This window comes from Oncorhynchus nerka, linkage group LG16 (assembly GCF_034236695.1).
Source record: "Oncorhynchus nerka isolate Pitt River linkage group LG16, Oner_Uvic_2.0, whole genome shotgun sequence".
Taxonomy (NCBI): domain Eukaryota; kingdom Metazoa; phylum Chordata; class Actinopteri; order Salmoniformes; family Salmonidae; genus Oncorhynchus; species Oncorhynchus nerka.
Genome location: NC_088411.1, coordinates 47,541,085 through 47,554,535, shown reverse-complemented (window position 1 = coordinate 47,554,535; position 13,451 = coordinate 47,541,085). Strand labels below are relative to the sequence as shown.

General features: G+C 46.5%; 1 protein-coding gene across 1 annotated transcript in view; it reads left to right on the top strand.

Annotated features, from left to right (window-relative positions):
* The window catches only part of LOC135561249 (cofilin-2-like), a 38,516-nt gene extending 31,786 nt beyond the window's left edge, over positions 1 to 6,730 (top strand). Inside the window, exon 6 of the mRNA XM_065002704.1 lies at positions 5,960 to 6,730. Coding sequence (XP_064858776.1) covers positions 5,960 to 6,075 — 116 coding nt within the window. The 3' untranslated portion in view covers positions 6,076 to 6,730. The remainder of the gene's footprint in view (positions 1 to 5,959) is intronic.
* The last annotated feature ends 6,721 nt before the right edge of the window (positions 6,731 to 13,451 follow it).

The window sequence follows — 13,451 nt, the reverse complement described above, 5'->3', positions numbered from 1 at the left end:
GGTGGTCAGGGCGAATGAGGTGGCCAGGGCGAATGAGGTGGTCAGGGCGAATGAGGTGGTCAGGGCGAATGAGGTGGTCAGGCGAATGAGGTGGTCAGGGCGAATGAGGTGGTCAGGGCGAATGAGGTGGTCAGGGGCGAATGAGGTGGCCAGGGCGAATGAGGTGGCCAGGGCGAATGAGGTGGCCAGGGCGAATGAGGTGGCCAGGGCGAATGAGGTGGCCAGGGCGAATGAGGTGGCCAGGGCGGCTGAGGTGGTCAGGGCGAATGAGGTGGCCAGGGCGAATGAGGTGGCCAGGGCGAATGAGGTGGCCAGGGCGAATGAGGTGGCCAGGGCGAATGAGGTGGCCAGGGCGAATGAGGTGGCCAGGGCGAATGAGGTGGCCAGGGCGAATGAGGTGGTCAGGGTGAATGAGGTGGCTGAGGTGGTCAGGGCGAATGAGGTGGTCAGGGCGAATGAGGTGGTCAGGGCGAATGAGGTGGTCAGGGCGAATGAGGTGGTCAGGGCGAATGAGGTGGCCAGGGCGAATGAGGTGGCCAGGGCGAATGAGGTGGCCAGGGCGAATGAGGTGGTCAGGGCGAATGAGGTGGTCAGGGCGAATGAGGTGGTCAGGGCGAATGAGGTGGTCAGGGCGAATGAGGTGGCCAGGGCGAATGAGGTGGTCAGGGCGAATGAGGTGGTCAGGGCGAATGAGGTGGCCAGGGCGAATGAGGTGGCCAGGGCGAATGAGGTGGCCAGGCGAATGAGGTGGCCAGGGCGAATGAGGTGGCCAGGGCGAATGAGGTGGCCTGGGTGAATGAGGTGGTCAGGGCGAATGAGGTGGCCAGGGCGAATGAGGTGGTCAGGGCGAATGAGGTGGCCAGGGCGAATGAGGTGGCCAGGGCGAATGAGGTGGCCAGGGCGAATGAGGTGGCCAGGGCGAATGAGGTGGCCAGGGCGAATGAGGTGGCCAGGGCGAATGAGGTGGCCTGGGCGAATGAGGTGGCCTGGGCGAATGAGGTGGCCTGGGCGAATGAGGTGGCCAGGGCGAATGAGGTGGCCAGGGCGAATGAGGTGGCCAGGGCGAATGAGGTGGCCAGGGCGAATGAGGTGGCCAGGGCGAATGAGGTGGCCTGGGTGAATGAGGTGGTCAGGGGACATCAACAGGACATCCTAGTTTTACACACACTTGCAACATTTTGATGGACATCTAGCCTAGCCATTTTGACGGACATCTAGCCTAGCCATTTTGATGGACATCTATCCTAGCCATTTTGACGGACATCTAGCCTAGCCATTTTGATGGACATCTATCCTAGCCATTTTGATGGACATCTATCCTAGCCATTTTGATGGACATCTAGCCTAGCCATTTTAATGGACATCTAGCCTAGCCATTTTGATGGAGATCTAGCCTAGCCATTTTGACGGACATCTAGCCTAGCCATTTAGACGGACATCTAGCCTAGCCATTTTGATGGACATCTAGCCTAGCCATTTAGATGGACATCTAGCCTAGCCATTTAGATGGACATCTAGCCTAGCCATTTTAATGGACATCTAGCCTAGCCATTTAGATGGACATCTAGCCTAGCCATTTTGACGGACATCTAGCCTAGCCATTTTGACGGACATCTAGCCTAGCCATTTAGACGGACATCTAGCCTAGCCATTTTGATGGGCATCTAGCCTAGCCATTTAGACGGACATCTAGCCTAGACATTTTGATGGGCATCTAGCCTAGCCATGTAGATGGACATCTAGCCTAGCCTAGCCATTTAGATGGACATCTAGCCTAGCCATTTAGACGGACATCTAGCCTAGCCGTTTAGATGGACATCTAGCCTAGCCATTTAGATGGACATCTAGCCTAGCCATTTAGATGGACATCTAGCCTAGCCATTTAGATGGACATCTAGCCTAGCCATTTAGATGGACATCTAGCCTAGCCTAGGCATTTAGATGGACAACTAGCCTAGCCTAGCCATTTTGATGGACATCTAGCCTAACCTAGGCATTTAGATGGACATCTAGCCTAGCCTAGGCATTTAGATGGACATCTAGCCTAGCCTAGGCATTTAGATGGACAACTAGCCTAGCCTAGGCATTTAGATGGACATCTAGCCTAGCCGTTTAGATGGACATCTAGCCTAGCCATGTAGATGGACATCTAGCCTAGCCTAGCCGTTTAGATGGACATCTAGCCTAGCCATTTAGATGGACATCTAGCCTAGCCTAGCCATTTAGATGGACATCTAGCCTAGCCTAGCCGTTTAGATGGACATCTAGCCTAGCCATTTAGATGGACATCTAGCCTAGCCTAGCCATTTTGATGGACATCTAGCCTAGCCTAGCCTAGCCATTTAGATGGACATCTAGCCTAGCCTAGCCATTTAGATGGACATCTAGCCTAGCCTAGCCATTTAGATGGACATCTAGCCTAGCCTAGCCATTTAGATGGACAACTAGCCTAGCCTAGCCATTTAGATGGACATCTAGCCTAGCCATTTAGACGGACATCTAGCCTAGCCGTTTAGATGGACATCTAGCCTAGCCGTTTAGATGGACATCTAGCCTAGCCATTTAGATGGACATCTAGCCTAGCCGTTTAGATGGACATCTAGCCTAGCCATTTAGATGGACATCTAGCCTAGCCATTTAGATGGACATCTAGCCTAGCCATTTAGATGGACATCTAGCCTAGCCATTTAGATGGACATCTAGCCTAGCCTAGGCATTTAGATGGACAACTAGCCTAGCCTAGCCATTTTGATGGACATCTAGCCTAACCTAGGCATTTAGATGGACATCTAGCCTAGCCTAGGCATTTAGATGGACATCTAGCCTAGCCTAGGCATTTAGATGGACAACTAGCCTAGCCTAGGCATTTAGATGGACATCTAGCCTAGCCGTTTAGATGGACATCTAGCCTAGCCATGTAGATGGACATCTAGCCTAGCCTAGCCGTTTAGATGGACATCTAGCCTAGCCATTTAGATGGACATCTAGCCTAGCCTAGCCATTTAGATGGACGCCTAGCCTAGCCATTTAGATGGACATCTAGCCTAGCCTAGCCGTTTAGATGGACATCTAGCCTAGCCATTTAGATGGACATCTAGCCTAGCCATTTAGATGGACATCTAGCCTAGCCTAGCCATTTAGATGGACATCTAGCCTAGCCTAGCCATTTTGATGGACATCTAGCCTAGCCTAGCCATTTTGATGGACATCTAGCCTAGCCTAGCCTAGCCATTTTGATGGACATCTAGCCTAGCCTAGCCATTTAGATGGACATCTAGCCTAGCCTAGCCATTTAGATGGACATCTAGCCTAGCCATTTAGATGGACAACTAGCCTAGCCTAGCCATTTAGATGGACATCTAGCCTAGCCTAGCCATTTTGATGGACATCTAGCCTAGCCTAGCCATTTAGATGGACAACTAGCCTAGCCTAGCCATTTTGATGGACATCTAGCCTAGCCTAGCCATTTAGATGGACAACTAGCCTAGCCTAGCCATTTAGATGGACATCTAGCCTAGCCTAGCCATTTAGATAGACATCTAGCCTAGCCTAGCCATTTTGATGGACATCTAGCCTAGCCTAGCCATTTAGATGGACATCTAGCCTAACCTAGGCATTTAGATGGACATCTAGCCTAGCCTAGCCATTTTGATGGACATCTAGCCTAGCCTAGCCATTTAGATGGACAACTAGCCTAGCCTAGCCATTTTGATGGACATCTAGCCTAGCCTAGCCATTTAGATGGACATCTAGCCTAACCTAGGCATTTAGATGGACATCTAGCCTAGCCTAGCCATTTTGATGGACATCTAGCCTAGCCTAGCCATTTAGATGGACAACTAGCCTAGCCTAGCCATTTAGATGGACATCTAGCCTAGCCATTTTGATGGACATCTAGCCTAACCTAGGCATTTAGATGGACAACTAGCCTAGCCGCCTAGCCATTTAGATGGACATCTAGCCTAGCCATTTAGATGGACAACTAGCCTAGCCTAGCCATTTAGATGGACAACTAGCCTAGCCTAGCCATTTTGATGGACATCTAGCCTAATTTACTGTATTATCTTTGACTGTGTCATGTTTTTATCTGATTGTCAAACAAGTGAACTTCAGAAAGCAGGTTTTAAGTAGGTAACCTTTGTCTACTCCAAAATAAGTCCAGCCTCTGAACAGTGCACTGTGTACCTGCCATTTAAATAGAAAGGGACATCTTTTATTTTTTTTATTTTTTTATTTCACCTTTATTTAACCAGGTAGGCTAGTTGAGAACAAGTTCTCATTTGCAACTGCGACCTGGCCAAGATAAAGCATAGCAGTGTGAACAGACAACACAGAGTTACACATGGAGTAAAACAATTAACAAGTCAATAACACAGTAGAAAAAAATGGGCAGTCTATATACAATGTGTGCAAAAGGCATGAGGAGGTAGGTGAATAATACAATTTTGCAGATTAACACTGGGGTGATAAATGATCAGATGGTCATGTACAGGTAGAGATATTGGTGTGCAAAAGAGCAGAAAAGTAAATAAATAAATAAAAACTGTGGGGATGAGTAAAACACCATCCGTGGAATCATATTCAGTCTACAAAGTAGCGTGTATTCATAGATGCCAAGGGAAACCAGGCTTCCCCAAAATATTTGACAATTTAAAAAAAGGAACTAACTTAAATCCGTATTTCATCATTTTCATTCAATTCACTAGAGGCTGAATCCATTTCACCAGAGAAAGCATCCGAGCGTGGCAAACAGCACCTCTCTGTCTCAGTATGTATAGACCATGTATCTGATGCTGTCTGGACAGTGAAACAGCACCTCTCTGTCTCAGTATGTGTAGACCATGTATCTGATGCTGTCTGGACCGTGAAACAGCACCTCTCTGTCTCAGTATGTGTAGACCATGTATCTGTCTGGACAGTGAATCAGCACCTCTCTGTCTCAGTGTGTTTAGACCATGTATCTGATGCTGTCTGGACCGTGAATCAGCACCTCCCTGTCTCAGTATGTGTAGACCATGTATCTGATGCTGTCTGGACAGTGAAACAGCACCTCTCTGTCTCAGTATGTGTAGACCATGTATCTGATGCTGTCTGGACAGTGAAACAGCACCTCTCTAAAAAAAATGCCCTACTCTTCCTGTCTGGACATGCCCTACTCTTCCTGTCTGGACATGCCTACTCTTCCTGTCTGGACATGCCCTAGTCTTCCTGTCTGGACAGCATCAGATACAAGGTCAACACATACTAAGACACAGGGGCGCTGTTGCGCTAGCTTGGGTGCTTTCTCCGGTGAGATTGCGTCTTGCTGTCGATATGTGTCTTGTGTCAAAATTATCAATATATTCAGAGACTACCTATCAGATCTCTGAATTTCTAGGGGGGCGGCACTGGGGTGGCCAATCAGATTTCAGGGGGACACTGGCCACCCTGGACCACACCCTGGACACGCCCCTGATCTTACCTCATCAGAACCCAAAATATAAGATTGTTTTACTCCAATGTTTGTAGACAACATAAATGTAAACAAATACTGTTTAGACTCATATCATGGATAAAACTATAATTTATATATCATGGATAAAACTATAATTTTTATATCATGGATAGTCAGTCCTTGCATACATAGCGCTGTCTATGAATTAGAGTGGTTACATTTCTCCAGGCCCGTCCATCAGCTTTTTACCAAGACAGAGACGGGGTGTCCACTGTTTCAACAGCGGATTCTAGCGCTCATGAGCCTGATGACTGACAGAAATGGTAGACGAGTGACCTTGGGTGGTCTAGCATGCTATAAGGTCCTCCAGAACCGCAGCATGGGGTAGAAACCTGCCTATTTCACCACACTCTCCTCTCCCCCCCCAGCTCCAATAAACGAACTAAAATATGTTTAGGATTGGGACTGCCCCATTCCTTTAAAAAAAAAATGACTGACTTGGCTGTGTTCTCCTGTGTTTCACAGGTCTGAAGTTTGAGTGGCAGGTGAACGACATGTCAGACGCCAAAGACAGCTCCGTCTTCATCGATAAACTGGGAGGGAGAGGAGTCGTTAAAAGACTGGAGGGGAGAGAGGTCTGAGGTCCCGCCTCCTGACTCCGCCTTACAACACGGAATCAAAACCAGACCTGGGTTCAAATACTATTCGCAAATCCTTCAGATAGTTTCAGCGTTTGCTTTAAGGCTGCTTTAAGAGTGCCAGGTGGGCAGTTTTTTTGGATTTTTTTTACTGATTTGTAACAGGCAAGCTCAATCAAGCACAGCAAAAGTATTTAGAAATATTTTGAATAGTTGTTGAACCCAGGTCTGTTCAAAACACAGAAGCAGCCCACTGCCGACGTCTCCAACGGAACTGTCCAACGACAGAGTGTGGTAGTTGATTTGGTCTTTGTAGAAACATGCCTTGGTCAATGAAATAGTTTTACTCATGTAGTTGATACATTTGACATTTTTCCAGACGATTTATACAAATTCACATGCATTTCCTGTAACTTGGGATCCTGGTATCATCTTTCAATGTGCTTTTATTTGTGATATCTTGTGTCTATTGACTCTGTTCCAGAACAATCATGTGATTTTAAGCATACCGTTGATACCACACCTTCCATGTTTGCTGATGTTTTGTTTGAATTGGAAAATGTCACAATAATATTGTTAAAAAAAGGAAGATACCTCCACAGAATGTCGATGGCCACCACTTTATAATAAAGAGGAACTGGATTTCCAGTATACTGCTCTGGATTGTCTGTCTGTCTGTCTGTCTGTCTGTCTGATCAGTATTCCATTTGTTACCACGGAGATTGACATTAAGTGTCAACAGAACAGTTGGGCAAGTTGAGTCTGGTCTGTCGTCGTCCTATTGGTTAGCTGATTTATTTGTATTTTTAACTGAAAACAAAAACAAACAATTATCTCCCCCTACGTTTAAGTGAAAGATTAACAACGTGTGGTATTTCTGTGTGTAAACAACTAATATAAACAAGTAAATAATAACTACTCATCAAGATATTTGTAAGTGTGACACCGGAACTCATGTTATTGCCGTGGCACCAATTCAGTGCCTTTTAAGATGTGTGTAGAAAATCTTTTGATTTCACCTCATTTGATCATTCTGTCATAACGAGCTCATGTTGAACTTAATCAAAAACACGTTTACATTTAAAATAAATAAATAATGGACTATTTTAAGTGCCATATAAAGTAACAGAGTTGACCGTAATAGGGTTTACGATTTCATCTTAAATCAGCCATAATACCTGGCTTTGTTAGCTACCATTACGTGACGTGTGTACAACACCCGTTGAATATGGCCTATGTCAGTAAACATCTGGAAAAAAAAGCATAATGAAATTGTTGCCAGCAGAGCTGGTTAGTCTGTTTTCATGTTATGTTACTGTTATCCAGAGGTAATCAAATAATCGGCCAGAGTGTCAAGTGTGCCCTCCGAGAGCGAAACGAGATGGGTCGGGAATTGAATTCCATGCTGTCACAGTTACCAGCCCTTTCAAGCTTAACATCCTTATCATTTATCGCCCTCCAGGTTCCCTCGGAGAGTTCATCAATGAGCTTGATGCCTTGATAAGCTCCTTTCCTGAGGACGGCTCACCTCTCACAGTTCTGGGCGACTTTAACCTCCCCACGTCTACCTTTGACTCATTCCTCTCTGCCTCCTTCTTTCCACTCCTCTCCTCTTTTGACCTCACCCTCTCACCTTCCCCCCCCTACTCACAAGGCAGGAAATACGCTCGACCTCATCTTTACTAGATGCTGTTCTTCCACTAACCTCATTGCAACTCCCCTCCAAGTCTCCGACCACTACCTTGTATCCTTTTCCCTCTCGCTCTCATCCAACACTTCCACACTGCCCCTACTCGGATGGTATCGCGCCGTCCCAACCTTCGCTCTCTCTCCCCGCTACTCTCTCCTCTTCCATCCTATCATCTCTTCCCTCTGCTCAAACCTTCTCCAACCTATCTCCTGATTCTGCCTCCTCAACCCTCCTCTCCTCCCTTTCTGCATCCTTTGACTCTCTATGTCCCCTATCCTCCAGGCCGGCTCGGTCCTCCCCTCCCGCTCCGTGGCTCGACGACTCATTGCGAGCTCACAGAACAGGGCTCGGGCAGCCGAGCGGAAATGGAGGAAAACTCGCCTCCCTGCGGACCTGGCATCCTTTCACTCCCTCCTCTCTACATTTTCCTCTTCTCTCTCTGCTGCTAAAGCCACTTTCTACCACTCTAAATTCCAAGCATCTGCCTCTAACCCTAGGAAGCTCTTTGCCACCTTCTCCTCCCTCCTGAATCCTCCTCCCCTCCCCCCTCCTCCCTCTCTGCAGATGACTTCGTCAACCATTTTGAAAAGAAGGTCGACGACATCCGATCCTCGTTTGCTAAGTCAAACGACACCGCTGGTTCTGCTCACACTGCCCTACCCTGTGCTCTGACCTCTTTCTCCCTCTCTCTCCAGATGAAATCTCGCGTCTTGTGACGGCCGGCCGCCCAACAACCTGCCCGCTTGACCCTATCCCCTCCTCTCTTCTCCAGACCATTTCCGGAGACCTTCTCCCTTACCTCACCTCGCTCATCAACTCATCCCTGACCGCTGGCTACGTCCCTTCCGTCTTCAAGAGAGCGAGAGTTGCACCCCTTCTGAAAAAACCTACACTCGATCCCTCCGATGTCAACAACTACAGACCAGTATCCCTTCTTTCTTTTCTCTCCAAAACTCTTGAACGTGCCGTCCTTGGCCAGCTCTCCCGCTATCTCTCTCAGAATGACCTTCTTGATCCATATCAGTCAGGTTTCAAGACTAGTCATTCAACTGAGACTGCTCTTCTCTGTATCACGGAGGCGCTCCGCACTGCTAAAGCTAACTCTCTCTCCTCTGCTCTCATCCTTCTAGACCTATCGGCTGCCTTCGATACTGTGAACCATCAGATCCTCCTTTCCACCCTCTCCGAGTTGGGCATCTCCGGCGCGGCCCACGCTTGGATTGCGTCCTACCTGACAGGTCGCTCCTACCAGGTGGCGTGGCGAGAATCCGTCTCCACACCACGTGCTCTCACCACTGGTGTCCCCCAGGGCTCTGTTCTAGGCCCTCTCCTATTCTCGCTATACACCAAGTCACTTGGCTCTGTCATAACCTCACATGGTCTCTCCTATCATTGCTATGCAGATGACACACAATTAATCTTCTCCTTTCCCCCTTCTGATGACCAGGTGGCGAATCGCATCTCTGCATGTCTGGCAGACATATCAGTGTGGATGACTGATCACCACCTCAAGCTGAACCTCGGCAAGATGGAGCTGCTCTTCCTCCCGGGGAAGGACTGCCCGTTCCATGATCTCGCCATCACGGTTGACAACTCCATTGTGTCCTCGTCCCAGAGCGCTAAGAACCTTGGCGTGATCCTGGACAACACCCTGTCGTTCTCAACTAACATCAAGGCGGTGGCCCGTTCCTGTAGGTTCATGCTCTACAACATCCGCAGAGTACGACCCTGCCTCACACAGGAAGCGGCGCAGGTCCTAATCCAGGCACTTGTCATCTCCAGTCTGGATTACTGCAACTCGCTGTTGGCTGGGCTCCCTGCCTGTGCCATTAAACCCCTACAACTCATCCAGAACGCCGCAGCCCGTCTGGTGTTCAACCTTCCCAAGTTCTCTCACGTCACTCCGCTCCTCCGCTCTCTCCACTGGCTTCCAGTTGAAGCTCGCATCCGCTACAAGACCATGGTGCTTGCCTACGGAGCTGTGAGGGGAACGGCACCTCAGTACCTCCAGGCTCTGATCAGGCCCTACACCCAAACAAGGGCACTGCCTTCATCCACCTCTGGCCTGCTCGCCTCCCTACCACTGAGGAAGTACAGTTCCCGCTCAGCCCAGTCAAAACTGTTCGCTGCTCTGGCCCTCCAATGGTGGATCAAACTCCCTCACGACGCCAGGACAGCGGAGTCAATCACCACCTTCCGGAGACACCTGAAACCCCACCTCTTTAAGGAATACCTAGGATAGGATAAAGTAATCCCTCTCACCCCCCCCCTTAAAAGATTTAGATGCACTACTGTTCCACTGGATGTCATAAGGTGAATGCACCAATTTGTAAGTCGCTCTGGATAAGAGCGTCTGCTAAATGACTTAAATGTAAATGTAAATGTAAATGCTAAAGCTTCAGAGGGTGTGAAGGATGCTGAATGGGTGGGGCTAAAGCTTTAGAGGGTGTGAACCATGCTGAATGGGTGGGGCTAAAGCTTTAGTTGGTGTGAACCATGCTGAATGGGTGGGGCTAAAGCTTTAGAGGGTGTGAAGGGTGCTGAATGGGTAGGGCTAAAGCTTTAGAGGGTGTGAACCATGCTGAATGGGTGGGGCTAAAGCTTTAGAGGGTGTGAAGGATGCTGAATGGGTGGGGCTAAAGCTTTAGAGGGTGTGAACCATGCTGAATGGGTGGGGCTAAAGCTTTAGAGGGTGTGAATGATGCTGAATGGGTAGGGCTAAAGCTTTAGAGGGTGTGAACCATGCTGAATGGGTGGGGCTAAAGCTTTAGAGGGTGTGAACCATGCTGAATGGGTGGGGCTAAAGCTTTAGAGGGTGTGAACCATGCTGAATGGGTGGGGCTAAAGCTTTAGAGGGTGTGAAGGATGCTGAATGGGTGGGGCTAAAGCTTTAGAGGATGTGAACCATGCTGAATGGGTGGGGCTAAAGCTTTAGAGGGTGTGAAGGATGCTGAATGGGTAGGGCTAAAGCTTTAGAGGGTGTGAACCATGCTGAATGGGTGGGGCTAAAGCTTTAGAGGGTGTGAATGATGCTGAATGGGTGGGGCTAAAGCTTCAGAGGGTGTGAACCATGCTGAATGGGTGGGGCTAAAGCTTCAGAGGGTGGGAGCGATGCTGAATGGGTGGCGCTAAAGCTTCAGAGGGTGTGAAGGATGCTGAATGGGTGGGGCTAAAGCTTCAGAGGGTGTGAAGGATGCTGAATGGGTGGGGCTAAAGCTTTAGAGGGTGTGAATGATGCTGAATGGGTGGGGCTAAAGCTTTAGAGGGTGTGAAGGATGCTGAATGGGTGGGGCTAAAGAAGAGCTCTTCACTAGATACCAAAACAATCAAGAGTAATTTTCTCAAAAGTGAGGTTACAAGTTTATCAACATTCAAAGCAGAATAACTTTCCCATTGTTCCTCAACTGTAGTGTGTTATATACCATGTTGTAGTTCCTCAACTGTAGTGTGTTATATACCATGTTGTAGTTCCTCAACTGTAGTGTGTTATATACCATGTTGTAGTTCCTCAACTGTAGTGTGTTATATACCATGTTGTAGTTCCTCAACTGTAGTGTGTTATATACCATGTTGTAGTTCCTCAACTGTAGTGTGTTATATACCATGTTGTAGTTCCTCAACTGTAGTGTGTTATATACCATGTTGTAGTTCCTCAACTGTAGTGTGTTATATACCATGTTGTAGTTCCTCAACTGTAGTGTATAATCTACCATGTTGTAGTTCCTCAACTGTAGTGTATAATCTACCATGTTGTAGTTCCTCAACTGTAGTGTGTTATATACCATGTTGTAGTTCCTCAACTGTAGTGTATAATCTACCATGTTGTAGTTCCTCAACTGTAGTGTATAATCTACCATGTTGTAGTTCCTCAACTGTAGTGTGTTATATACCATGTTGTAGTTCCTCAACTGTAGTGTATAATCTACCATGTTGTAGTTCCTCAACTGTAGTGTATAATCTACCATGTTGTAGTTCCTCAACTGTAGTGTGTTATATACCATGTTGTAGTTCCTCAACTGTAGTGTGTTATATACCATGTTGTAGTTCCTCAACTGTAGTGTATAATCTACCATGTTGTAGTTCCTCAACTGTAGTGTGTTATATACCATGTTGTAGTTCCTCAACTGTAGTGTGTTATATACCATGTTGTAGTTCCTCAACTGTAGTGTATAATCTACCATGTTGTAGTTCCTCAACTGTAGTGTATAATCTACCATGTTGTAGTTCCTCAACTGTAGTGTGTTATATACCATGTTGTAGTTCCTCAACTGTAGTGTATAATCTACCATGTTGTAGTTCCTCAACTGTAGTGTGTTATATACCATGTTGTAGCTCTGGGTCTCTACTTTTATCCAATGTAAAAAAACAAATGTTCAAATGTTGCTTCATAAAACCGAATCCAGGTGGTGGGTTACATATTTTAAACACACAGTGAAAATACGATATTTCAAGAGTCATATTAAAATTATTAATGTAATTGTGTGCTAGGAATATTTAACTTTTTCCTACTTTAATACACAGAAGTGAATTTGTTCCAATACTTTTGGTCCCCTACAATGGGGGAACTTTGTCCAAAAAGTGCTGTAATTTCTAAACGGTAACCCCGATATGGATAGAAATACCCTCAAATGAAAGCTGACGGCCTGCGCTTTAACCCCATAGTCGTTGTACCATTTCATATCCACTTTGACCCCATAGTCGTTGTACCATTTCATATCCACTTTGACCCCATAGTCGTTGTACCATTTCATATCCACTTTAACCCCATAGTCGTTGTACCATTTCATATCCACTTTGACCCCATAGTCGTTGTACCATTTCATATCCACTTTGACCCCATAGTCGTTGTACCATTTCATATCCACTTTGACCCCATAGTCGTTGTACCATTTCATATCCACTTTGACCCCATAGTCGTTGTACCATTTCATATCCACTTTAACCCCATAGTCGTTGTACCATTTCATATCCACTTTGACCCCATAGTCGTTGTACCATTTCATATCCACTTTGACCCCATAGTCGTTGTACCATTTCATATCCACTTTGACCCCATAGTCGTTGTACCATTTCATATCCACTTTGACCCCATAGTCGTTGTACCATTTCATATCCACTTTAACCCCATAGTCGTTGTACCATTTCATATCCACTTTAACCCCATAGTCGTTGTACCATTTCATATCCACTTTGACCCCATAGTCGTTGTACCATTTCATATCCACTTTGACCCCATAGTCGTTGTACCATTTCATATCCACTTTGACCCCATAGTCGTTGTACCATTTCATATCCACTTTAACCCCATAGTCGTTGTACCATTTCATATCCACTTTGACCCCATAGTCGTTGTACCATTTCATATCCACTTTGACCCCATAGTCGTTGTACCATTTCATATCCACTTTAACCCCATAGTCGTTGTACCATTTCATATCCAAAGTGCTGGAGTACAGAACCAAAACAATCAAATAAAACATGCACTGTCCCAATACTTTTGGAGCTCACTGTATTACTACAATAATGTAGGCGATACATGTATATGTTAAACGTTTGTCTTTTTCTCTGGTACCATTTGAGGTAAGTTATCAATATATTCTATTAAAATCAGTGTTTACATAATTCCTATTCTTAGTAGCATCAACACAAAATCTTTACGTCTATACCAGACATGAAAAAACCTTTTGGC